At 41.1% G+C, this 25882-nt stretch overlaps 1 protein-coding gene across 6 annotated transcripts in view; it reads right to left on the bottom strand.

Annotated features, from left to right (window-relative positions):
* Nucleotides 1-288: 288 nt before the first annotated feature.
* Nucleotides 289-25882, bottom strand: part of TOX3 (TOX high mobility group box family member 3) — a 108985-nt gene continuing 83391 nt past the window's right edge. For 4 of the 6 annotated variants that reach the window (XM_086689440.1, XM_086689441.1, XM_086689437.1 and 1 more), the window contains exons 4-8: nucleotides 12287-12556; nucleotides 7968-8195; nucleotides 6350-6430; nucleotides 1549-2238; nucleotides 289-1264 (exon numbers count right to left, since the gene is read on the bottom strand). In XM_086689440.1, coding sequence (XP_086545566.1) covers nucleotides 1211-1264; nucleotides 1549-2238; nucleotides 6350-6430; nucleotides 7968-8195; nucleotides 12287-12556 — 1323 coding nt within the window. In that variant the 3' untranslated portion in view covers nucleotides 289-1210. Of the gene's footprint in view, nucleotides 2239-6349; nucleotides 6431-7967; nucleotides 8196-12286; nucleotides 12557-25882 lie in introns of all 6 variants that reach the window. The other 2 variants (XM_086689439.1, XM_086689438.1) reach the window with 1 other exon arrangement.

Genomic DNA, 25882 nt, shown 5'->3' with positions numbered 1-25882 from the left:
CGCCATCCCTCTTACCAGCAGTACCAACACACTGCCGGCAAGTTCTGGCCCCAAAGACAAGACAATTGCTTTTTCCTCTATACTTACCTGTCCCTTGCATCTTAACAAAAGGATCATTAAAAAAAATAGTTTCCATTTTTTAAGAGGTCCTGGGTGTGGGCCACGCAACCCGAATTCTTGGCAATGAGCATCCTATTTCCGACTGAAAACAGAGTATGATGCGTTGGCTCAAGAAAAGTTGGGATGTGGCCTGTTTTCCCATCGCATACGTATTCAAGGAACCGAAAGTGAAATTTGACATATCATTTTATTTGAAAAGTGAACATTTTCCTGGTTGTTGCATCAAAATACAGTCCACAGTTTTTACTGAAATGTGTTTATTCTATAGCAAGATAAAAGCATTTTTTTGTTTTAGTTAAGCAAAATACAAACAACTTAATCGCTGCTATCATAACTCATAAAAAAGTATAAAACAGCATAAAAACACAATAAGCAACGTAGCAATGAATGGTTTATGTCACCAGTGTTTACGTTAAAGCCTCATGTATGAAAACTTTACAACACATGATATGAAAACTTACAACTTTGAAAGAAAATATTTACATTGATTATTCAGATGTGGTGCGCCTTTTAAATATTCTACCGGTATTACATCATAATAAAAACTCTTGCATTTTTTTTTTAAATCTTAACTTTTGTAATAACTGTTTTCATTTAAGTGCATTTCCCTTTTAAAAATACAGTGTTTTTATTTTCGAAACTTGTCACTCAAAACACAGAATATAATATTCACATTCTTTTCTTCTAATTGGGATGAACATAATGGGCTAACAGTGGTCATAGATATCGTTACAACATATACTGTGGTTTGATTTGGAGAAGTCATGGGTTAAAAAAGTGGAAATAAGTCAATAATTGAATCTAATCACTTGTATTTTTTTTTTCTGGAGAGATTTAGGAAAAAAAAAATAAGAGCTTTGGCAAAAGTCTGTGATTTACATTATTTTTTTTTTTCATGACAAAAAAATGCCATCAACTATTCACGTCATACAAATGTTTGTATGAAACTGGATCTTCCTATGTCAGGTAATTACCACTGTGCTTTTTATTTTTAGGGCTCCGGAAGTTCAAATAGCCTGGAAGTGCGGTTTATTCACTTCTGGAGAAATAAGGCCGTTTTCTATGACTCAGAGAGGCCAGTTTAGAGTCCTCAGTACGTCCCAGGATTCATTAAACGGTTTGATTCACATATTGTAGGTATAGCCTGAATAAATAAAAAAGGCATCACATAAAAGAGCACAGCTTTTCTTGTTTAAAAACAAAGTGATTTACAGTCAGCTAGAAGGTGATACTCGGCTACACTGTGTTCTTATTGCCTATCTAATAGACACTTGAGAGGACCATGTGATCTGTGACACGTTTCTGCATAACCGACCGCAACTTACAAGCTTCGGCCGCGTTCGGGTTACCCTCCTCCGCCACTCGCCTCCGCACGCGCGTGCGCCAATCCGGGCGTGCCTGCCGCGGGCGCCTTCAGAAAATACTGACCTGGGACAACACCGGAGTCTGTGGCTGAGACTGTATCTGTGACTGGTGCTGCTGAGAGGCTGGCTGCGGGCTCCCGATGGCGGGGATGGGGGACGTCATCTGGGAGGTGACCGGGGAGGGCTGCCGAGGAGAGGGCTGAGGCGGGTGCTGCATGTGCTGCTGCAGCTGCTGCAGCTGGAGCTGCTGCTGGAGCTGCTGCTGCAGCTGCTGCTGGCTGAGCTGCTGCTGCAGGTGCTGCTGCTGCTGCTGCAGGTGCTGCTGCAGGTGGTGCTGGAAATGCTGCTGCTGCATCTGCTGCTGGAGCTGCTGCTGCATTTGGTGCTGCTGGAGCTGCTGCTGCTGCCTCTGCAGGTGCTGCTGCTGGGTTTGCACGGAAGGGCTCCCCTGGGCAGAGGACGCCGAGCCCACCAGGGTCGTCCCCATGGAGCTTATCAGCGGGGCCCCAATGTTCGAGGGCATGTTGGCGGCGATGGTGACCGACGTGACGATCTGGTTCATGGGGAGTCTCATGGTTAGGGGTTTGGGAGCGATGGACCTGGGGAGCGACTGCTGGAGAGTCTGAGGTGAGGCTGATACGGTCCCGTGCTGCGACAGCGGAGGGTTGAGAAGGAGCGAGGATGTCAGATTGGTGGACGCCAGGGTCTGCTGAACGGAGCGAATGGTCTGGGCTTCTGCGGATTCGGCAGCAGCCTGCATTTGGGGGGAGAAAATCCCCAGATATTAAAATACCCAAGTATTTAAAATAGTCAACTGTTTTTTTTTTAAGTATTGCAAATTGATTTTAAAAAAAAAATGACCACCATTTTTCTTCTCTGGACTCCATTTTCCTGTCCTTTGACTTTTCAGCTCCCCCCCCGCCAAAAGGTAGAGTCAAATTCCTTACCCCTTGAATCGGGCTGGCCTTGTACCCTCCTAGGCATCTGCCATCACCATGTGCGTGACAAGGGGCACAGGGCCCAGTCACCACTCAAAAGCCAGCCAGTCGGCCAACTGCCTTGTCCGAGAACAAGCCCCAGCCAGGTCCAACCCCCTTGCCGACTGCAGACCAATGAGCAGGACTGGTGGATCCTGCCAAGTCAGGCCTAGATTGAAGAACCAGCCAGTTCACTGGCGCCCTCTGAGACACATGCTTGTCTTTTCAAGTCACTGGGCTTTGTGGCTGGGTGTTACACAGCACAAGGTAGCAAAAGATAACTGATACACATGTTCAAGAAACGACACCTCCAGCAGTGAAGCCTGAGCTAGCCCTCATCACTACGACTCATACTGAAAAGACAATAGACTGCCGGGGAGTTCAAATTGTGCCCCACTACTTGGCAGCTTCATGACTCTGGGCAAGTTAATTCACCCACCTGTTCCTCAGTTTCCTTACCTATAAAACGGGGTGTTATGGTATTTACCTTATGTAGAGGTTGTGAGAATTAAATTAATTCATATGTTGTCAAGCATTTAGAATAGCGCGTGGCACAGGGGACGCCTTTAGTAAATGTTAGCTATTTTTTATTAATTAACAATTATTACCAGAAAACTACTACTAGAAAATGTCAAAGCTCTACACTTCCAGGCAGTGTATGACAATGCTCACTTGAATATAGGAGGACTGTCGCTGAATTCCTTAGAGATACTCAATGCAAGTATTTTATGGCTTAAGAGAGGTTTTAGTTTACCCAATATCTTCAAAGATTTCCAGAATTTATCACAGGAGTCCTAGGTCAGGGGAGAACGTTCAACACTCGGGTGTCTGAATAATCTGTCATAAGATAAACAACTGATCTGATCTGAGGCTCAACACGGAGAGAGGCTATTACATTTTGCACTAAAAATACGTAATCACCTCCACAAAGATAAATTCTTTTACTAATGTAACCGTGACTGAAGTGATTGCTCTTACTGGCTATTTTCTTCTCTCGTTCTTCACAAAATTAGGTGTTTTTGGAAGGGGAGGGTGGGAGCACCTTGGAGGCATCAAGCTGGCATCCACTCTTCAGTGATACTGAATGTTTACTTCCAGCTTTTTATTACTCCCATTTATAAACTCTACTAGTAGAAGGATCTTCTGAGTGGTGACCTTATGTTGACAGTCACTCAATGGAGGAGAGGCCATTGTTGATGGATTATGTTTGAATACATCATCATGGCGAAACACCAGCTATGGGTGGACAGCTCTCCGATTTTTTACGGAAGCTTGGTGGGTTACATGCCTACTGGAGGTTCACGTTCTAAAGTCCTCAGGTAAGAAGAAGCCTGCAAAGACTCATTAATCATCTTTAAAAAACTATGAAATCACCCATAAGGTAGAATACACACAGTGTTCTACATATAAACAGGAAAACAATTCTTATATATTCTAATATTTAAAAATCACCCAGCTAGTCTTAAGAATGAAACTGCGGGGCGCCTGGGTGGCGCAGTCGGTTGAGCGTCCGACTTTAGCCAGGTCACCATCTCGCGGTCCGGGAGTTCGAGCCCCGCGTCAGGCTCTGGGCTGATGGCTCAGAGCCTGGAGCCTGTTTCCGATTCTGTGTCTTCCTCTCTCTCTGCCCCTCCCCCGTTCATGCTCTGTCTCTCTCTGGCCCAAAAATAAATAAACGTTGAAAAAAAAAAAAAAAAAAGAATGAAACTGCAAGGGAAGTCTATATTTAGACCCCTGGCCAATCACACCAGTGTGCCTTTAAGACACCACCATACTGGTGAAGAGAAATGGGTGGGCGAGTGGAAACAGTTCTTGCTTGCCTGCCAGGTTTACTCCCTGTGTTTTAATATTAAGGTTCTATTAACTTTTGTTGGTTGGTTACCACGCCCCTTTAAATTGTGGATTCCAAAATGGAACCGATACTTCAGATGTGGTCTAATCACCATGCTGTACAATTAGATACTATTTCCTGTGAGATCATCACATTAGAAGCTATTTTACACTTTTGGTTCGGACTGAAATTATTCTGAACTTCTACTTCACGGACTATTTTAGGTACCTGCCAGGACTCTGAATATAAATTAAGGATGCTCTCAAACTGCACTAACTTAGTGAAAACAAAAACAAAAACAAAAACCCAAAATACCCCAAACAAACACTGCTTTATATTTATTCTTTTTAAATTCCATCCTGTTGGTTTGGGGGACTCACTAAGCTTTATTCTGACATACTTCTGAATCGTGACTCTAGTCCCCGATGTATAACTTTTATGGTATCCCTTCCACATCAGTCACAGACTCGATGAGCCCAATCATGGTTGTTATTTTCTGGATGTCTTTTGAGATACTGCCTCTTGGCTGAAATCCATGTGTGGTCAATTATTCATGCTCTAATACACAAAGATCACCTATACCTGCTTCTGGGTAAATGAATGAATAAATGATCCACTTAGGAATAGGAAGTACATGTGCACTGCTCCTCTAGCCGGGTCACTCTATCTAATTAGCCAACTATACCTCCATTCTTAACATCAGTAGCCTACACATTCGGCTGTGTTCTGCCAGTAGGCAAATCTGAGTCCAGAACTGGTATGTCTTTTAATGTGTGTCTTCCAGTGTCTCAGAAAAAGGTCTCACTATTGACCTCGTGAATGTTTGTATTCTCTTTCTAATGACGCGGAAGTTGTCCTAATAGCGAACAGCTAAACAAGGGGGACCCCTCTTGATCTGATTTGAACTGCTGCTGCTGGTGGATCTTAATATAAAGAAGAAACAACTCAGGGGAAGAAGAGAAAAAAGGAATGAAGCCCTTTTTAAATTTTTTTTAAAGTTTATTTATTTTGAGAGAGAGAGAAAAAGCGAGCCAGCAGGGGAGGGGCAGAGAGAGACGAGGAGAGAGAATCCCAGGCAGGCTCTGCAGCCTGACACGGGGCTCGAACTCACGAACCTCAAGATCATCACCTGAGCGAAACCCAAGAGCTGGACCCTTAACCGACTGAGCCACCCAGGTGCCCCGGAAGTAGCCCCTTTTGAAATGGCTTTGCCAACAACACCCACCATGCCCTGCAGCCTCGTGTGGTACTTCTGGCAACAAGCATGACAATGGAAATGAATCCCTGATTGCCAGACGAAATATATCAAGAGCAAAAACATTAGTTCAAATTATTCTCCCCAAAGCCTCTCAAAATTCTTGAGAGGCTAAAGACAAGGTTAATTAAATGTTAAAATATAACGTAATAGCTCACACTCCTTTTGGATCAAGGTAATAATAATCCAGAGTGACATTTGCTTTGGGATACTGGTGCATTTTATAATACATCAGGGCCCATTTGCTCCTCTATGTAAAATACATATACATGTCCTTTTTTTTTTTTTAAAGTATTTGGAGCCTAATTTTATTTTAAAAAGTCGTGAGGTTTATTTATGTATATGATGTGGGACAGTTTGGTCAAATTGCAACATCCCCTAGGACAATAATAGAAGCACTCGAGAATTTATGATAGGATGTCCCAAACCGCCTGGCCAAAATACTGCCCAGTTTAAATGGAGGACATGGACACCAATCCCAGTCCCTGACAAAAAGCAAAAATGAGAGGCTATTCGAGATCGGTCTTTAATTTTTGTGTTTTGTTAAACAGTCTCAACACATATAAAGTGAAACTTCTGGAAATAATGGAGATGCAGCGGTTTAAGTGAACTCCTTTTTTTCATACCATCATTGAGGTAATCTCCAATGGGAACAAATAAGCTAATGAATTGTTCAAGATGCCTTTTTTTTTTTTTTTTTTTTTTTTGCCAACTGTTAAGGGGAGCTGCCTGTATGCATTCAGTGCACTGGGCTGTTTTCAACACCGTAACTCAGAGACTGGCCGTTCCTGCACGGGTTTACCTTAGAAACGAGGCTGGCCCTGTACGCAGCCAAGGCCTTCAGGTATTCTTTTTTGGCAGCTTCCGTTTTCCTTTTATAAACCTATTGAAAGACACAATTAGCATCACCGTTAGCCTACAAATTCTCAGCCATAAAAGAACGGCCGCACAAATTGGGTCACAACGTAACTCACAGAGAAAGCTGGTTTCGGTGGCTTTGGTTTTTAAACGTGAAAACACACACACACACACACACACACACACGAAAACAAAACCCTGCCATCCTCACAGGAGCACAATTTGGATGTTTACGATGATAAATGAGAAAAAAAGATTTCAGGTTGTGGCCTAGATGCCTTGAGAGAGCCAGCTGAGGGCCTCGCATTAAGGCAGCGGATGGGGTATAGCAAAAAGAGCAAAATTTGCTACCAATTGTTCAAATTACAGGAAATCACGAGTTTCTCCATCAGTGTCTTCTCTCGCCCTGACACACGTCTAACCTGCACCAAGTAAGAAGATTAAAATAACATCAACAACAGGTGCGGTGTGCGAAGACGTAAGAGAAAAAGACGGAACTAGCACAGTTTTCTTCTGAAGGAAAAAAACAAAAAACAACGCAGAAATAGTTAAAAGGTGGTAAATTTCCATTAGTGAGGCCAACGAGTTACATAAACAAATCCCATGATTTGCTCTTCCTTTTCTTAACAGTATCTGACGGTAGCGTGTTAGACCCAAGTGCAACTGCCTTTGTCTCCAGAGGTAAAAGACGCAGCAGCTTTGGCAGTCCCTGAGGATTACATTTCTGGGACAGAAAATCAGTGCGCCACATACAACAATAAGCTCACCGCAAATGGGCAAATTCTATAGCTGCACCATCCCAGAGTAACCAGAGAGTAGGAATGAGGTCATGATTCATAAAAGAAAACTCGAGGCCTTGGCACTCCTCATTCCCGAAATGGTTATTCCATTTTATTCCCAAGGGAGGTCTGGTCATCTGAGCACACATAACGTGAAATCCCATTAATGGTCACTGGAGTTTGATGAGAGGTGCATGAAACTCCCCTTTGTGTGGAGGAGCCTCAAGGGAAGCATAGGAGGTGAGGCCCCAAAGGAAGTATCTCCCACCGGCTTGGTAATCTCTCAATACATCTCATACAGCCAAGCTTTCAAATGAACTTGGAATAAAATTTTGAATGCCCGGGGACAGTACTGAGACTCGCAGAGGCGGCTTCAAAGTTTGGAAACCCACAGGGACGGCACAAAGGTTCGGGAAGATGATCAGAGAAAAGGCAAGCGGGATGGTCCTGATCGGTTTGTAGTGCCCTTTCTGAACCAAGGGGGCAAATACCACATTATCTAACGTGAAACGATGATCATCAAAAGTTTATGCTTACAGGATATTGCGTGAATTTCCCCCATTTCTCCACTGAATGGGTTCCGAACACGAACCCTTACGGGGGACCGAGAAATCCATATACCTGGGGAGCGGCTTAGGTTTACACAACTGCGTCTCTAAGTTCCACAGCTTAGAAAGGCCTTCATAGGAAACAGTCGTATTAAGCGAACATTCACTCAGAGAAGATGTAAGAAATACTCTGGTAACTTCTTGATTTTATGGTCACGATGGATCTCTACCTCACCTGCTTTTGTTCTTCTCCAAGGCTGTCCCACATAGATGCAACGATTTTCGAGACCTCTCCAAAGGTTGCATTGGGGTTTTGACCTTTAATTGCGGCCTGTGTGTCTCTGAAAAACAGGGCATATGCTGACACTGGCTTCTGGGGCTCATTGGGATCTTTCTTTTTCTTTTTCTTTGGAGTCTTGGGCTTCTTGCCAGAATCTGGAGCAGCTCTTTTCTCTCCAATGGCCTGCAAAGCAGGAAGAAAATTCACTGCCTAGAATGTACTCGCAGAGAAGGCAGCAAGACCTAACCAGATCCACAACTGTTCTTTTAAGGTTTTGTTAAGCAGATTCATCAATGGATGAATCACTGGCGAAAGCAGGGGAGGGGTAAGTTTTCTTAGAGTTAACTGGACAGCAGAGATTAGCATTTAGAACATTGATTAATGAGACCCAGAAGTATCTTCAATACATTCACAACATATGCTCTAAATAGCAATTATGAGTAATGAAAAACAGAACATTATACCAGGCAATGAAGTGTGTGCATATGTGTGTGTGTATGTGTGTGTGCATTACATATGTATGCATAAAATATTTTACATTTTCAGAGGTCTTAGAAGTAAATCTAAATAATAATTCAGGACGTGGATCATATTCAGATATTTGAAATGAGGTCCCTTGCCATAGTCACCTGCCATATATATGATCAGTCTGAATTGATTTTTTGAAGCTTCAAGTTTTATCTTACCAGAATGTTACTTGGCTAATGGGTCTCCAGAAACGCCAGTGGAAAGTAGCTACAATCCCTAAGCTTGCACAATAAAAGAAAGGTCGTCTTTATTTCTTTAAGCAATTAAAACTTTCTGAAGAATAGGATAACAAGAAACATAAACAATGTCAAAAGTCCTTTAACTGGAGATAGAAAGAAAATTGGTATTCTTCACTGAACTAAAAACCAGTATGAGAGCAATAACTGACACTTAAAATCACCCAGGCTACAAAGAAGACTGATAAGAAAAGAGTTATGATATATGGTGACTAACTCTGCCCAGAAGAATCCTGCCATAGAGACAGTAAATACTTCACACATACTTATACAAACTCTCTGAGATCAAAACCACAGACATGACATGGGTATAGCTCCCTACATTGATATACCAATGAGCTCCAGAGTAACCTGCTACTACCATTATCTAACGTCAGTGATCGTAAAATATCCTTATCAGAGAAGCAGGAGAAAAGATACATCAGCCTTGTTTTATCCCCCTAGATTGTAATAGGACCATACTGAAGATCATTTTGCCGTTAACTTCATCAAGAATGCTGAAATGTTTGACAAGACCAGTTTTAAAAGCCAGTCGTGGGGGAAGATCAACAGAGATAGACTCAAGTTGCTGACAGATTGGTTTTTAATGGCCTTGAGTCTTCAATCCTAAATTCAAATTTTCCGAGAGTATCATTACTTTCTGCATGACAGTCATTTGGAACGTAATCCAATTACTGAAATTCTCAGGGAGGAAACTGATTAGTGCCTTGTTTCTGAGCGCTCTGGACCCTCAATGTGTTGGGGTATCACAAGTCCACTTCTCGGCGGGGCTATTACACACGCTACTTGAGTGGTAACAACATGCATACTTCATACAAGTAGTTACCCACTTCAGAGGCTGGTAAGCCACATCTCACCTCTTCTCCAAAATGCCATCTTTCATAACTCCCACAATGAATGCAATAATTTTCAATCATCTTTTTTTCTTTTTTAAATTCTCAGAATCAATGTGACTTGTTTAATTCTAGTTAATGAATCTGAACTTATCGTAAGGCTGTCAGATGCCTTTCGGTTAGAGCTTCAGTGGGAGCCAAGTTTTCCTTCAGTGAAAAAATACTGCTTTGCCCCCAAGGAAAAAGATACATACATATACCACAGATTTTTCTAATTGAGTCCAACAACTATATTCGTTTCTTGGAAGAAAATTTGGCACTGTTTGCAGCAATAATGCTCTGACCAGTGGCAAGGTGAAAGCGATTTCCAGGGCAACCTTTCCCAAAGAGCTCAATCTCCCTTCCTGTAAAGTAGCATTCAAATGTTGACAACCTTTGATATCTTCCTTGGATAACCATGACGTGCCCTAAACATCATTACCTTTTAAGAATAAACCTGAAATGCAGAATCTTGCAGTTTAAATAAAATCTTAGAATTAATTCTCCCACAGGAACCTGCATGTGATTGCCTGAAGAGGGTTGGGAAAGGTGGGGAAATAGTTTTCCTCAAAAGAGACACAATCAATGATAATTTTAATCTTTCTTTCTCGGCTCAGTTGCTTAAAGGAGAACAAATTGGGTTCCTTGCCTTTACACGAAACCTAGACTCTTGCTTAAAATGGAGTAAGCTAGGAGTCACAGATAAGGTTCTCCTTAGCCATGACAATTTCAGTGTGGTACAGAAGTGAGTATCAGATCAGTGGAAATGTGAGTGAAATGAAAGGAATCCATCTGAAATGTGTTATGGCCAGTTGTAACCTAGCCGTGCCTTATTCACATCCCTGTTTCTCACGTCACCTTAGGAAAGTTCTTTTGAGTGTGAGCAGAGACTGGTCATCCATTCACCCAATCTGTGTCCAGTAGGGTGCTAACATATCCAGTGGGGTGCTAAGATGTCAGGACAGATCAAACCCTCCTTTAAATCCCTGCAATAGATTCTAACCTCGCTTCCCTCTTCCTTCATCACTCTCTACCTTCTCTAGCTCTTCTTTTTCCATTTGCTACTTAAAAATAAAAATAAATGATGCTCAGGGCTCCTTATGCACTCTGAGAAATCCTGATTACTTCCACGTCTTCCTATCTACGTGTGATGGTCCCCAAATCGGTTGTTCTCCCTCCAATGAACTGAGTTCTAGCTCAAATGTGGGTGCATCAAATTCAACCCATACCATGCCAAACTCTCATCTTTTCCATGGGAGAAAAAGTAACATTCTTCTTTCTCTGGGCTGATTCTCTCATTTGCCGATATCCATGCTAACTCTTGTATTAAAACCCCATTTATCTTTTATTCCTTCAAACCCCAGCGGATCACCAAAACTTTATGATTCTCCCTCTCATATGTCTCACGGATCTGGTACCTCCTGTCCATTCCTTCCTTTGCTAAAAGGAAACTCTTCATGACAAAAAGATCTTCTGATTAGTTTCCTTTCCTCCCATCCCTCCCTTTGTAACGCATTCTGTATACAGCCAAAGCCATCTTTCTAAAGCATAAAGTTGCTTCTGCTATTCCTCTATGCAAATCATTAATCAGCTCTCAACGACCTGCAGGAGAAAGGCTTCCACATTTCAGCTACTGCTTTCTTCAATGCCTATGTCTTTCCTCCCCATATCAAACTGTTCATGACACTCATAAATTGACATGTACTTCCATTGCTCCTTCGACCAGAATGCTGGCCTCTCTCTTCTGCCTCACAAACTTTTATGTATCCTCTTAGACCTAATTCAAATATCACCTTCTCAATAAAGTCTTCCTCAAATCACTCTCCCAAGCAGAATCGATTACAATCTTAGCACACCAGATACATCAATTATACCACTAATCACATCTGGAGCTAGTTTTAAGCATTGCTTTTCGTCCCCAGTGGGGAGCCCCAGAGGTAGTAATTCTCTTATAAATCTTTATGTCACCAGAACCAAGTACAAGGCAAAGCACAGAGTAGGTATACAACACATAATGAATAAAGAATGAGTAATTGTGTATCTTGGACAAGTAACTTTAATGAAACAGAATACCTTTCTAGGCATTCATAAAGGTCCCACCTGCAACTAAGTTTTTATTTCAACCCATGCATATTTGAGCATCACTCTCCATGACAAAAGCAGAGATGTGCAACAATTAGAACTTACTAAGTGATAAACATCATCCAAGGTGCAAGGTTCCCCAATGTGACAGCGGCTCAGCCAACTAACTGGATGAAACTTATCCACATGGACATTAACTTAGAACCAGAGCACTTTAGTATAGAATTCCTGGGGAATCTAGTATAAGCCTTCCCTTCTGCAGACCGGGAAAATCATGCCTACATGAGTTAAGTGACATGTTTGATGCCTTACAATCAGATGGAGAAGCCAGATCTCCCAATTTCCAGCAGAATACACTTTTCACAAAAAAAAAAAAAAAAAAAAAAAAAAAAAAAAGAATAAGTAAAAGGGGGGGCGGGAATCAAACCATCATAAAGTTAAATGCTAGCCAAATCCACGAAGAGAAGGCAGGAACTACCATGAATGAAACTCAAAGACACAGCATGAGGTGATTCGAAATTCTTGGGTACGTGACACACTAAGGCAGTCAACTTACTCTGTTGGATTCATCAGCATCCTCTTCATTGATGGAGCTGGAAGGGGAGGGTGTCGCTGATTTGCTTGCTGGAGGTGAAGGAGACGTGTGAGGCATATTGGCGCCTCCCAAGTTTAACCCCAACTGGGCGCTGAGCTGAGACTGGTTGATGGTGGTGAGCTGAGTGGGAGGCATGATCCCAGAGCGAGCAGCATCAGTCATGTGGACAATGGACCTCATGATCAAGGAGTGATCCTGACGGTACTGGGGCACTTGCGTGTGGCTCTGGTCCTAAAAAGGCAATAGTCAACGAGGAGGTGAGCTCTCCGTTTTCCCAAATGTCAACAAGCTGAAAATGTTAGCAGTTCCTTAGACAGGTCTGACCTATTCCGCGATGATGGTCCCTATTCATTCATTAACTAGAAGGACTCTTGCCTCAAAGTTGAAGGGTCAAAAGCACTAAGACCAAATCATCCAGCCTAGTCTATTTTACTCTAGAACTGTCACTAAATGGCTCTAAAAAATAATAGTAAAAGCCTATTGGCAAAGAAGGATAAACGTCCAACTCAGGCTTCTTATTGAGGAAACAGGCAAGAAGGAAAGGGTTGAAGCAGGGGTTTTACTCCTTCCCAGCTTACCAGGTGGGTCTTCCAACATTCTCACACATACTTCTGGTACCATTCCCGTAGACCCAGCTCTACAAGGGTGGGAGAATCTGGTCTTCACTTGACCCTTCCAGGAATGCATTTGACAAGCAGAGAGGAGGGGCTTAGGGAGGCACAGAGCCAACATCTGTTTGCTTCAGGGCACCCTTTCTATAAAACCCTCTGTGGTTAACCAGAGGGCCATTCCCAGTCTGAATTCCATTGTCAATGGCATCTGGAAGTCATTCAACATCTCTAGGACTGGGTATCACTTTCTTCTTCTGAACCCTTTCGTTCAACCCGCCATGATTTAAGATACTAATGGATTTTTAAAAATACATATGAAGAAGAAGCAGAGATCATCAGAAGTAGCTTCTCTGAAAGTTACTGCAGTGACTTCAAGAGCAGCCCTTCTGTTGTGGGCAGTCATTTAAAAGGCTTTAGGGTTGTTGCTGCTGTTTCTTTTTTTAATTTTGAAGAATCAAAAAATGAAGACCTGCTTTTATTTTTTTTTTTTCAACGTTTTTATTTATTTTTGGGCCAGAGAGAGACAGAGCATGAACGGGGGAGGGGCAGAGAGAGAGGGAGACACAGAATCGGAAACAGGCTCCAGGCTCCGAGCCGGCAGCCCAGAGCCCGACGCGGGGCTCGAACTCACGGACCGCGAGATCGTGACCTGGCTGAAGTCGGACGCTTAACCGACTGCGCCACCCAGGCGCCCCGAAGACCTGCTTTTAAACAACTTACTTGAAGATTGTCATTTAGTGTGAGTCTGTGATTTTTGCCAAAACCAAATTTCTCTCGACTCACAGTGACCCGGAATCTAATTTTATACAGAAGCCTATGAATTCTTAACTGTTCCTCTTTTGAGTCTCTCTGAGAAGACTTACTTTTGCTCTTTGAAGAAACAAATGAGTTGTAAATACCCAAATAGGAGCGTTTCGTTTCTAAATATCAAATATATAAACATCACTAAATAAGAAGCCGCAAATATCAATAGGAAACTAGTTGAATGAACGATGATCCAGCATCCTATAAGTATTACGAAGCTTTGTAAAATAATGAATTAGATTTATGTGTATTGACTTAGAATGGGGTTTCCAATCTTGGCTCTATTGACATTTTGGAGCAGATAATTCTTTGTTGTGAGGCTGTCCTTTGCACTGTAGGATGTTTATAGCAACCCTGGCCTCTTCTAGATACCAGAAGCAACTTCTCCTTCTCCTGACCAGTCATGACCATCAAAAATACCTCCAGACATTATCTCTCGAGGGGCAAAATTCTCCCATCTGAGAACCACTGACCTAGAGGGATATCCAAGATATAGAAATTGAAAAAGATGGGGTGCCTGGGTGGCTCAGTCAGTTAAGCATCCGACTTCCGACTTTGGCTCAGGTCATGATCTCGCAGCCAGTGAGTTCGGGTCCCGCATCAGGCTCTGTGCTGACAGCTCAGAGCCTGGAGCCTGCTTCAGATTCTGTGTCTCCCTCTCTCTCTGCTCCTCCTCCACCCACTCTCTCTCTCTCTCTTTCTCTCTGTCTCAAAGATGAATAAATGTTAACAAAAAAAATTAAAAAAAAAAGAAATTGAAAAATCAAGTTGTAAAATAATTAGTGTATAGTCCCCTCTTTTTTTTTTTTTTTAAGAAGTATCTAAACTTTTAACAATGGTCACATTATAAGAGAAAGAACTGGAAGGGTGAAGAGAAGAGCATCTTAAACGTTTCCATTTATAAAAACACAAAACAAAATGAATGAAAAAAACACACTAGTGAGGAAAAGCTAAAAAGATCTATAAGTAGTTTAAACAGTAGAGCTAAGTGCTAGGGTTTCATCTTAAATGTATAAGCTTCCCATTTCTTAATACTTTCTGAGTTCCTAAACTGCTGTGGAATCCTGGAGAAACGTGTCACATGTACCAGAACAATCCCACTCCTCCTGGTCTCACTGACAATACCGACACCCTCTTCCGCTGTCCCTGAAATATTACATTCCACTTACTGGCAGGTGTCCCTCTGCAGACGTGTATCACAAAAGTGGATTTTACAGTGTCGGTGTGTCCTAATTTGTTTTTATTGATTGGCATCCTACCACTCATTTAGCCATTCCTCCTAAAAAATTTGAGCTGTCTACCTGCTCTCCCATGCTCTTCTCAATTTCCACCATTGCTTGCTTATGTCGCTTCTACCCTCCAGCTAGTGACAACTGAGTGATCTTACTCTTTTCATTTAAAAAATTTTTATTTATTGATTGATTTGTAACTTTTTTTAAAGTTTATTATTTATTTTGAAAGACAGAACACACATGAGTAGGGGAGGGGCAGAGAGGGGGGCTAGAGAGAGAGAGATTTCGCACTGTCAGCGTGGAGCCCCACGTGGGGCTCGAACCCACAAACCACGAGGTCATGACCTGAGCCAAAACCAAAAGTCAGACACTTAACCAACTGAGCCACCCAGATGCCCCATCTTATTCTTTTTTTTCAAGTTTATTTTTTTTTATTTTGAGAGACAGCGTGAGCAGGGTAGGGGCAGAGAGAGGGAGAGACAGAATCCCAACGAGGCTCTGTACAGTCAGTCCAGAGCCCAACATAGAACTCATTCCCACAAACTGTGAGATCATGACCTGAGCTGAAATCAAGAATTGGACACTTAACCAACTGAGCTACCCTGGCACCCAAGCGATCTTATTTTTAATTCTACTCTCCATATAGGTCTTTTAGAATGCACTTTAATAGTCCTTTCAGACTTATTTAAATCTAGATGTTTTAAGTATTTACAAGGAACTTCCAGATTACATTTAAATTGCGTATCTCAATTCTGACTGTAAAATAATAAATCAGCTAACTGGCGTGACCATGAAATATGATGATCTGATTTACACAACTTTCTCATTAACAGAGAACTTGCTTTGCTCCAATGCCTATGAAATTCAGCACATACAGGTATTTGATTGACTTATCCCACACCTACTGCCTTTCAAATGGAGCTCCTGGTCAAACAGAAGGCCAAGAAGTAAGTTTTCTTGGCTTCATCAGCTCTTTCTAAATTCCACCTGCAGTGTCACTGAGCTAGCTTGATGGGAAAACAGCGCTCTCGGGAGCCATGGCCCAACAGTGGCGACATGTGTTGACAGAAAGAAATGAATGGGGCCCCAGGCTCTCTACTGCCATCACCCCCCTTTTAATGAAAGCAGTCTATATTCATTTATTTTATAAATTGAGAGTGCTCGTAACATTTCACTTAAGAAAGAGAGAGGGAGAGAGAGAAATAACAAGAAATTTCTACCTTGGGCACAAAGAGAAAACTACTCCTGAAACATACTGGTGGTGGGGCCCAGGCCTTGCCAAAACTTCGAGCCATCCACATAGCCTTCAGACCCCCAAATATGCTGGCGCCATTTTTCTTATCTCCCATAGGACAATGCACCAAGGTCCTCTAACGTATTTTCCAGTAACCCCTGAACCACATAACTGATGCATCAAAATGTGCTAGCATTTGCCATGGTCCACAATTATGCCATAATAACTTTCTATGCATGACTATTACAGAACAAGATTAGTAGTGAAAGTGTCTCTTTAGAAATTCAAGTTCCTTTAGGGCCACCAATTATTAACAACTGCCTTGGGGAACTTGTTGATTCTTAGCAGCTCCAATCATTTTCCATAAAAAAAAAGGTACCCTTTGAAAGATACTTCCTTTGATCTTAGGACTCCCACTTAAAAAAAGAAAGATGTCAGTTCAGTTTAAAGGTATTTATTAAGCACCTGCTATGTGCCAGGCCAGAGAAACCAATATACCAATGCTCAAATCCTTGAAAACTAGAAAGCTAGCATGTGATTCTTTTAAGCATTACCCAAATTAAACATGATTTAGAATGGACTAATAAATATACTCTGACAAAGTGTAGGCAAGAATAATTCATATATACTCCTCAAAAATAGCTCCCAATTTCTCCCAGTAGTCACGACACAATAAAGAAATGTATAACCACAGATACAGCCCTAAGAAATTAATGCATTTTTGAAAATCATTACCTCTCACTTACTAAAATTAAATCTTTACAAGATTTTTTTAAAAAATTTATTTTGAGAGCGAGAGGAAGCAAGTAGGGGAGAGGCAGAGGGAGGGAGAGAGAATCCCAGCCAGGCTCCACACTGTCTGCGCAGAGCCCCAGGTGGGGCTTGAACTCATGGACCGTGAGATCATGACCTGAGCTGAAATCAAGAGTCAGACGCTTAACCGACTGAGCTACCCAGGTGCCCCTAAAATTAAGTCCTAAAGCCTTACCAACGATCACTGAAAGGCAAAGCAACTAGCGGGTTATAAGAGATTGCCACGATTATATCCCACATAAGAACCGAAGGCAGGTAGCTTTCACAATTGCAGGGTTCACGTGTATCATTTCTTAAAACAGTTCATCCTTTGGGAAAAACTCATTCTCTCTTCTTCGTCTCACTCTGATCTCTGATGTTATTAGATAAGAGTTTCCCAACCTCGGCAGGACTGACACTGTGGTCTGGATGATTCTTTGTTGGGGGAGGGGTCTCCTGTGCATTGTAGACGACTTAGAAGCATCTCTGGCTTCTGCACACTAGGTGTCAGGAGCCTCCACTCCCCAATCTGGTTGTGACAGCCAAAATGTCTCTAGACATTGGCGAATGTCCCCTGGTGGGCAAAATCCCGCTCATTTGAGAACTGCTTCATTAGACAAATATAATGGAAAACATCATCTTGGGTGTGGAGGGAGTGTCCGCAGCCTATGTTTTGCTGGTAAGAATAGAAAACATTTGCATAAACAAGACACAAACTGCGATAAATACCGTGAGGAAAATAAGTAGGTTAAAGAAAAAAAGTTGGCACAAGAATAGTGTTTACGTTTGATGGGTCAGTACGAAAGGCTTCTTGGTGAGGACATGTGAGCAGACACCTGGAGCATGAGGAGCTAGCCAGGGAAGAAGGGTACAGGAATCATGTTCCAGGCAGAGGGAACAGCATGTGCAAAGTCTGAGGTGGGAGAGAGCTTCGCTTGCTTGAGAAATGGAAAGGATGCCAATACAGATGGGAGCAGGGTAGGCAGGGTGAAGAGTGACATTCAGTGGACTGGGGAGGTGGCAATGAGCCAGATGGTGCAAAGGGTGGGGGTAATCAGGGAAGGCTTCCTGAGGAGGTGACCCACTAGGGCTGAGGGATAAAGGGAGAATAGAAGCTACTCAGCTAGAAAAGAGGGAAGAGCATCCAAGGCAGAGCAGAATATGTGCAAAGGCCTGGTGCGTGAGGAAGGAAAGGAGGGGCCAGTGTTACTGGGCCAGGAAAAGCAAGACTGGCATTGAAGCTGTAGAGGCAAGGAATGGCCACAACGTGACAAGTCTTGTAGTCGATCCTAGGGAGTCTGGATTTTATTCATAGTGTAGAAGGATGTCGTGATAAATTTAAAGGCTTTGTATCTATCTAGGGGGATTATTTATTCCAATAGATAGTAACTGATTGCCCTTCATGGGCAACCCATTGAAATCAGTGGGGGACAATTTGGTTACAATATAAATAACACAAATATAAATATATATCCTAACACTTTAACCTACATTTCCTACATTTTGAAGAGTACCCAATTCTTTCTGAATGGACAGGCCATGGACTTCACAAAATAATAGGACGTGCAGGGTCTTCTATTTGCCTAGAAGTACAGTTCAACGAAGCCTTCATGGCCTGTGTAGGTCTTGGTGTGGGGAGTGCTCAGCTGAGACTGGCTCCTCTCTCCACCTGATAAAAGAGCCTCTTTGTCTTGTCTTTTTTTTTTTAACAGGAAACCAAGGAATGGAGATTTCTGGTGGTGGTCCCTCATTTTCTTAAATTGCCTGAAATCTAATCTATTACTGAACATTAACCATTTGAGTGGACTGTTAAAATCTGAATAGTTTTAGGTTAAATAAAAAGGAAACTTTGGATCACTAGCATAAATTAAAAACCGGGGACACCCGTATCAATGGACTGCCAAATAAATACCAAGGAAAGGAAACAACACCTTTACGGTCAAGGTATGGGGCCTGCCTAAGGCTGTGAGCCTTGCTTTCTCTTATTTAGAAAGATAAAAGAGGGGTGAAAGACTTATTAGTCCCAAACCGAGACTTTCTCTTAGACTTAATCAAGATTGAAGGAGGCTGGCAAGGTGAAAAATGTCCTCCCTGTATGAATCACAACGGGATATTACCGCCCGCCCCAACCCCCCGCCATACTTCATATAAAGATATGTGGGGATTCTGGGTGGGGGTGTGGGGGCGGGAAATGAGCAGTTTGTTCAGACTTTCTCAGCCAACAAAACTCTCCCTCCTCTACATATTAAAATCTGTCTTCACTCATTCTATCAGGTCTGGAGCAAGGGTCTGGGCCTCTGTGACATCTTGGTGCCTGAACAGGGACTCTTTTCCCTCTCACCCCTGGTATTTATTATACTATCTCTTGCTGCCCGCTCAGTACTATGTAATTACACATCCTCTAGCGTTGGGTTTTGGTTTCTTGTGCAAATGGAAGATAGAGGCTTTCAAACTGATTCCTTATTTTTAAAACCACACATTATTACTCTGTTTTATTTCCTTTTACTCACGACAGTGGTGCTGACTTCTGTCTGGGTTGATTTTATCATAAAGGACTTTGAAACATCTGATACGCACCTTCCATGCAAATAAATATTCTCTGTAACGATCCAATGTTAGGTTTTCATAAGAGAGGATAGCATCTAATTAACAAGCAAATAACCCAAATATATTAGCGAGTGTGACTAAATAACATTTTTCACTGTGGTGTTTTTTTTTCAATCAATATTTCTTGAGAAACGGAGCAATTAAACAATTATCAGTAATAAAAACTGCTTCATATTAATAAAGATCAGAGAAGTACAAATATGAAATTCAGGCCTGGTAATTTTATGCTCCATTACTTAAGTTACGTCTATTGCAATGTTAAAACTTTGTTTCCAAGTGAACAGCAGGCAGCTGCCCTGCAAAGCTAGTATATTCCGAACCCCAGTGAACCCTGAAACAAACACAGGTGTGACAAATGCATACCAATGATAATTACAGACCTTCAATACCACAAACTTGAACTTCACCAAAATAGATAATTTTTACTTAATAGCTACTCTCAGGGTTGTAATCAAACATACCTACACATGACTGTTTTGTGAAACACAGTCTTCCCGAGAGCTAATTAATAGTTTCTTAGCAAAACAAAATTTCCAAGAGTTTACCATAAAACACTTAATGGTATTTCAGCAATATACCCTGTAACTCCTTTGTTTTACCAAGGAGTCAGCTCCCTGCTTATTTTATTCGGGTCTAAATGGAAAGTTTAAAGGGGGATTCCGTGTTCACAGCTGTTTGGAACTTTAAACCCCCCTCCTCCACTTTTTTATTTAGTGGTCAAGGTATTCTCTTCACAGCAAATACGTATTCCTTCGTCGTTCTCTCATTCGTGCATATATATTCGACGAATAAAATATTTACTGAGAGCCTGGAATTGTATTCCAGCCCAGACCCTGTTCTGCCCACTTCACACAGGCAAGAGGAGGGGACAGGATGTGAACAAGCAACGGAAACCGTGTCAAAGGGCGACAGGTGCCATGAATAAAAGGATGGGGCAGTGGCATGGAAAGTAACACCCATTCCTCTGAAAAAACACTGGAGTCCTCAAGCCAGTTTTATTCGGGAATCTGAGGGATGGAAAATGGTGTCTCTACTGTCCCTGACCCACGGGGAGTTACTGGCAATACCACAGTATAGTTGGTAGCTATAGATTAGACATGCTAAAACCAAGATAGGGAGAAATAAATCACAGTATAACTTTCTAACGATGCTTTTTCTTGCATGTTATAAATCAAACACGTGACCATGTGTCATACTGCACACAAGCTAAGCAGGTTTAGCGGAAAAGTTTGGAACACGCTCCTCTTTTAATAGATGAGCCTAACGTTAACTTGACCTTAAAGACAGCACTCGTACGTTCAGGGTCAGTGAGTATTTACAGGCCAAGAAGAACAAAGAATATTTATTTTAAGCGGTGTATGGTACAAGGCTATTTGCTCGACAAAGAAAGGCAGCCCATAAAAAATGTCTGTGGCCTGTGCATTTTTGGCAGACAATTGCCAAGGTGTAGTAACAGCTAAATTAAAAGTGACTTTGGGGACACCTGCCTGGGTGGCCTATTCGGTTAAGCACTGACTTCGGCTCAGCTCATGATCTCACGGTTTGTGGGTTCAAGTCCTGCATCGGGCTCTGTGCTGACAGCTCAGAGCCGGGAGCCTGCTTCAGAGTCTGGGTCTCCCTCTCTCTCTGCTCCTCCCCTGCTTGTGTTCGGTCTCTCTCTCTCTCTCTCTCTCTGTCTCAAAAATAAATAAAAACATTTAAAAAATTTTTTTGGAAAGTGACTTTGGATGACAAACATCTGTAAAATAGTCATCAGACTCTGTGATTTTTGTATTACATGGAACAGACACTGGTAGCCAAGAAAACAACTTTATAAATAGCGTAATCAGTCTAGTCTCTAACAGTTAAGAACAATATATGGCACTTAGTAGGTCTAAGCAAATATCTGTTAAAGGTTCACACCGTTTCAATTATACAATCTGGACTTGAATTAGTTCCACTCAAAGCGAGTGTTTTGCTTAGGTAAGCTGTGCCTTTTCCAGTGTTAACTTAGAATCAGAATGCTTTTTGACCATCACTTGACCAAAAATAAATCTAAACGAAGTCATCATTCAATTTGTATGAGAGACTGTTGGTCCCTCCAGTGGCTACAAGGCAATCCTGTGGAATGCAGCTCTGCAGACCCTATTGACAATGGCAATGAGCATGTTCATAACAATAATAAGGGCTTGTTTTAATAGAACGTTCCACGCATTAAACACATTAATGACCCATGAAATAACTGTTTTATCTGTAACACATTAGGCAACATTGCTAAAACAATGTATTAATTGAAAGTCTATTTCTCTAAATGTAAGATTTTTTTAAAGTATAAAAACGGCATGAAAGTCATTTCGTAAAAACAAAAATAATTCACCTTCGAAACTGGAGCCACAACAAATGATGGCGTGAAAAAGTAAAACTTGGAAAATAAGCCTGGTAATTTTAGATGTGCTATTTTGCTATATTCCCATTTCTCTGGTCAAAAGTGGCATCTGTGTATAGAGTGTGACCTCAGAGTCTTATGAATATTTTAAAAGCTTTTAATTTTCTTCTGGGCATGCGTTTCTTCCATAGGACGTTTATCTCTCTTTTTCTTTTTCCTTACTAGGTACAGAGACTCCCGTACTCAAATACACCTCCCTTACTTCCATCCTCTTCTGGTCCCTCACGCTACGTTTGATATTACCAGAGCGACCAGAGTAGCGTTTTCTATAAACATGTGGTATCACAATGAAATCCAAAGCAATATCAAACTGAAAATGTCAGTCCTCTAAACATGAAATATAATGTATGAAGAAAAAGTATGTGAATTATCAGTGTGTTTTATAAATTCTCTTTTGGGGGGCATACAAAATATCAGACCAGAGACAATTATTTTACTGTCTGTTTCTTGGATATCAAAGAGAATTCTGAAATTCATCAAAGCTAACCTTCTGTTATGTACAACAGGCTCAGCTGAAAAGAATGTTAACAAGTTCAATTTTCATTCAATCAGCACTACTGCTCTCTGAAATGTTTCATTGCAGGAAAGAAATAAAAATAATCTATATGGTAATTATGAGGATGAATCCCCCAGTAACTTTCAGCTACATGAAAGGTCAGTTCTATTCAAGATATTTTATCAGTCCCCTGCACATACTCCTGTCCTGTCATTTTAAATCTGAACAGCATTTTATTTTCCCATTTACAGCTACCTGCAGAATTAAGTACTTAAGCCAAATAAGAAAAAAAAAAAAAAAAAAAAAAGAAATGTTGAACGCTGGCAAAGGCTATAATAGCACAGAGATAAATCGTTCAGCTGCTCTCTCTCAAGCCTCTAGGGCTGCAGATTTTTCTTCTCCTGGTGCACTGTGGGTATTCAAAACTTGTTCAACATGATTTCATTTCATTTCAGGCACTGCCTGAGAAAACTAAATTACAGAATCAATCATACAGAAGGTCAGAGTGAGACTTCATTACAAGTATTGCATGCTTGCATGAATATCTTTCATTTATGACTGACCCAATATGTCACAATAGCTGTCTAGTAAAAATAATCCACTTTCTGAAATTGATGTACTACTGATGTCAATGCTACTCAGCAGGCTGGGCAGATTATAGAGAGGTGTTAAAAAAAAAAAAAAAAAAAACCAGCCAACCCTTTGGAGCGCACGTTGTAGATTTTTAGAATTGCAATCTTTTGTAGATTAAAATAATTTCCAGATGATCATCTGAACTGACAATAATGCTTAGAGGTAAAGATTTTTCTAACCAAAATACACTGCTGGCTTTGACTTGCCGACCACATCCTGTTTGAAAATATACACATCCGCCACAAGCAAATCAAGGTTGTTCTTTGAACTCACAAACGCATCGACATTCAATTTTTCAACAATTTGCTTCTGACTACGAGGGCATTATTTGCATATTTTGAAATGTGAATGCTAATCATTGGGCTCTTTTTAATCCCTCCTTTTTGTTCCTGCTTTCTGTTTTTAAATATGATGGCATAAATTTAAGGAAGATAAACACGTCGTGCTTGTTGCCAACAAAAATGCAGCTAATCAGTAATGTGACAAAACTGTCAAGTCTTTCTAAAGGAAAACCAATGAAGCTCTGAAGAAAAGCTGGTTCGATACAACATAAACAAGCTGGCTTTTCTTCTTCTATGAGAGTCTTAATTCACCACAGCAAACCTTAACAGACAGCCATATTCATTTGGATAATAAAACTTCTTACTTGCATAAGGTATGAAATATCCACTGCACACTGGGAAGCCGAATGCATGATGTATAAAGTATTATTTATTATTTTTCTGGTGACCTTCCGAAGGGAAATCTCTGAGGAGCTGCTGTGGAGTATTATGATGTAGCCAGCCAACTCGGTACCCGGAGGGAGATATAGAAGAACCTTGACATAGCCTATTTTTAACCATGCCTCTGGCGATTCTGAATTCAAGTTTATAGGTGAACATGTCAGGTAGTACATAGAACAAAGCCAACGACACGTTGTATTCATCATAATTCTGTCCAAGTACATTTTATTTTTTCCAACATTTGTGATTTAAAATCCCATGACATTTCTTCAAGGTGAAATTCTGCTAGAATTTTCAACAAGATTAGTTTGTTTCAAGCCAAAATAAATATCACTCAGGTTCAGCGAAACTTCAGAAAGGCACCAATAAATGTGATGAGGTCCATGTAAATACCATGACAACAGCATGCACTTAGCTAAAGTACTTATACCCTTAAAAATCAATGAAATAATTCAACTGCTTTAGTGATTAGCAATACATTACAAAAGAAGCATTAAAAATTGAGTCCTCTCTCCCAAGGCCAGTCCGTGAAAGCATTGTTCTTTAAGTGTATGTGAATATCATAATTATTTTATGATTCCATCTTTAGTTCTTTCCAATATAGTAAATTCAATTGACCATGAAATGAAATTTCATAGTCAAAATGCCTCCTTTACACTTTTTTATAGCAGCAATAACAGTTTTATAGCTTTAAGGCAAGGTAATTCATCAGATGTTTAATTCAAAGGCAGATTCTTATATTATTAATAAATATTTACCAATTTAATAAAATACACATTTTAGCACGCATTATATGGTCTTTTGACTATTTCTGCAACTTCCATCGGCCTTGCTGAGCATCTATGAATAATGGTGAGCCCTGGTAAACTCCCTTGGTGACTAAACACCCTTTTTTATTTTTATGACTTTCCAGGCACCGCACTGCAAGCCTGACTGTAGAGGAACAGAGGACAAGAACCCTCCATTCCAGTGTCAAAGGGACAAAAACGTAAGGAAGTCCACAGGAAACAATTATCTGTGAGGGTGAGGAACATTTATGAATACTTAATGACCACTTCCTGACTGCTTGCTGCTTCTTTTCTGACAAAAAAGGAAAACTAAAAACCCGATGTTCAGCTCAAACACAAGAGATCACAGGCAAAAGAAAATTCTGTTGCATCAATCCTATTTGGGAAAGCAATCTTACATTTCAGAGAGCACGCGGAATCTTCACAGCGCTAATCTACTACATACTTTGCAATCATCTGTTGTTATCTGGGGAATTAACAATGAAACCAATAAACATCATTGGCGTGGTCCTAACGTGCAGAGAAATATGTAAACAAGCAATAGGATTTGTTTTTTGTTATACCAACACATCTGTTTCATTTTATCAGGGTTAAAAAAAAAAAAGCCCTATAAACTATTAATCTTGTTTTAAAATGTCTGCTTAGTACCTCACCTAGATCGACACAAATGTATTATACACTATGATGGGGAAAAAAAAAAATCCCAGCAGAAGAGTTTAAAATACTTAAGCAGATTTACTCTGGCGATTGCTGACTATAATTGCACACTAAGAAAAATGGAACCAAAATTATTGCATTAGTGACCTTGGCTCTCTGGAGTGCCTTATTCCGTGTTTATGACAATAAATAACACAATTAGGTATATTTCACACAATAACTCACTCTATATTTTCCTCTGCTGGTTATAAGAAATTATTCTTCTTCCCTTTCTCCGTATCACAGTTTGAGATTTCATTTGAGGTAGGAACAGAACATGTACCATAATAAACATCATGTCACAATCCAACAAATGCAAAAGACCTCGGCACCAGATAAGGGCCTCCATTTCTCAAATCTCTCCTGGGCAAACTTCTAACTCGAGGACATCTCTGTGGTAAACCAAAGCCAAGGGAAGATTGGCTAATTCCAAGCCAACGAATCAGACTTGTTGAAAATCATTTCAAATCGGAAGGATCTTGCTGGGTCATCCTCCTTTAGGTGATCATGAACCAAC

This window comes from Puma concolor, chromosome E2 (genome assembly GCF_028749965.1).
Source record: "Puma concolor isolate L17-30 chromosome E2, mPumCon1.1.hap2, whole genome shotgun sequence".
Taxonomy (NCBI): domain Eukaryota; kingdom Metazoa; phylum Chordata; class Mammalia; order Carnivora; family Felidae; genus Puma; species Puma concolor.
Note: the sequence above shows the minus strand (reverse complement) of the source record. Positions and strands in the feature narration are given on the sequence as shown.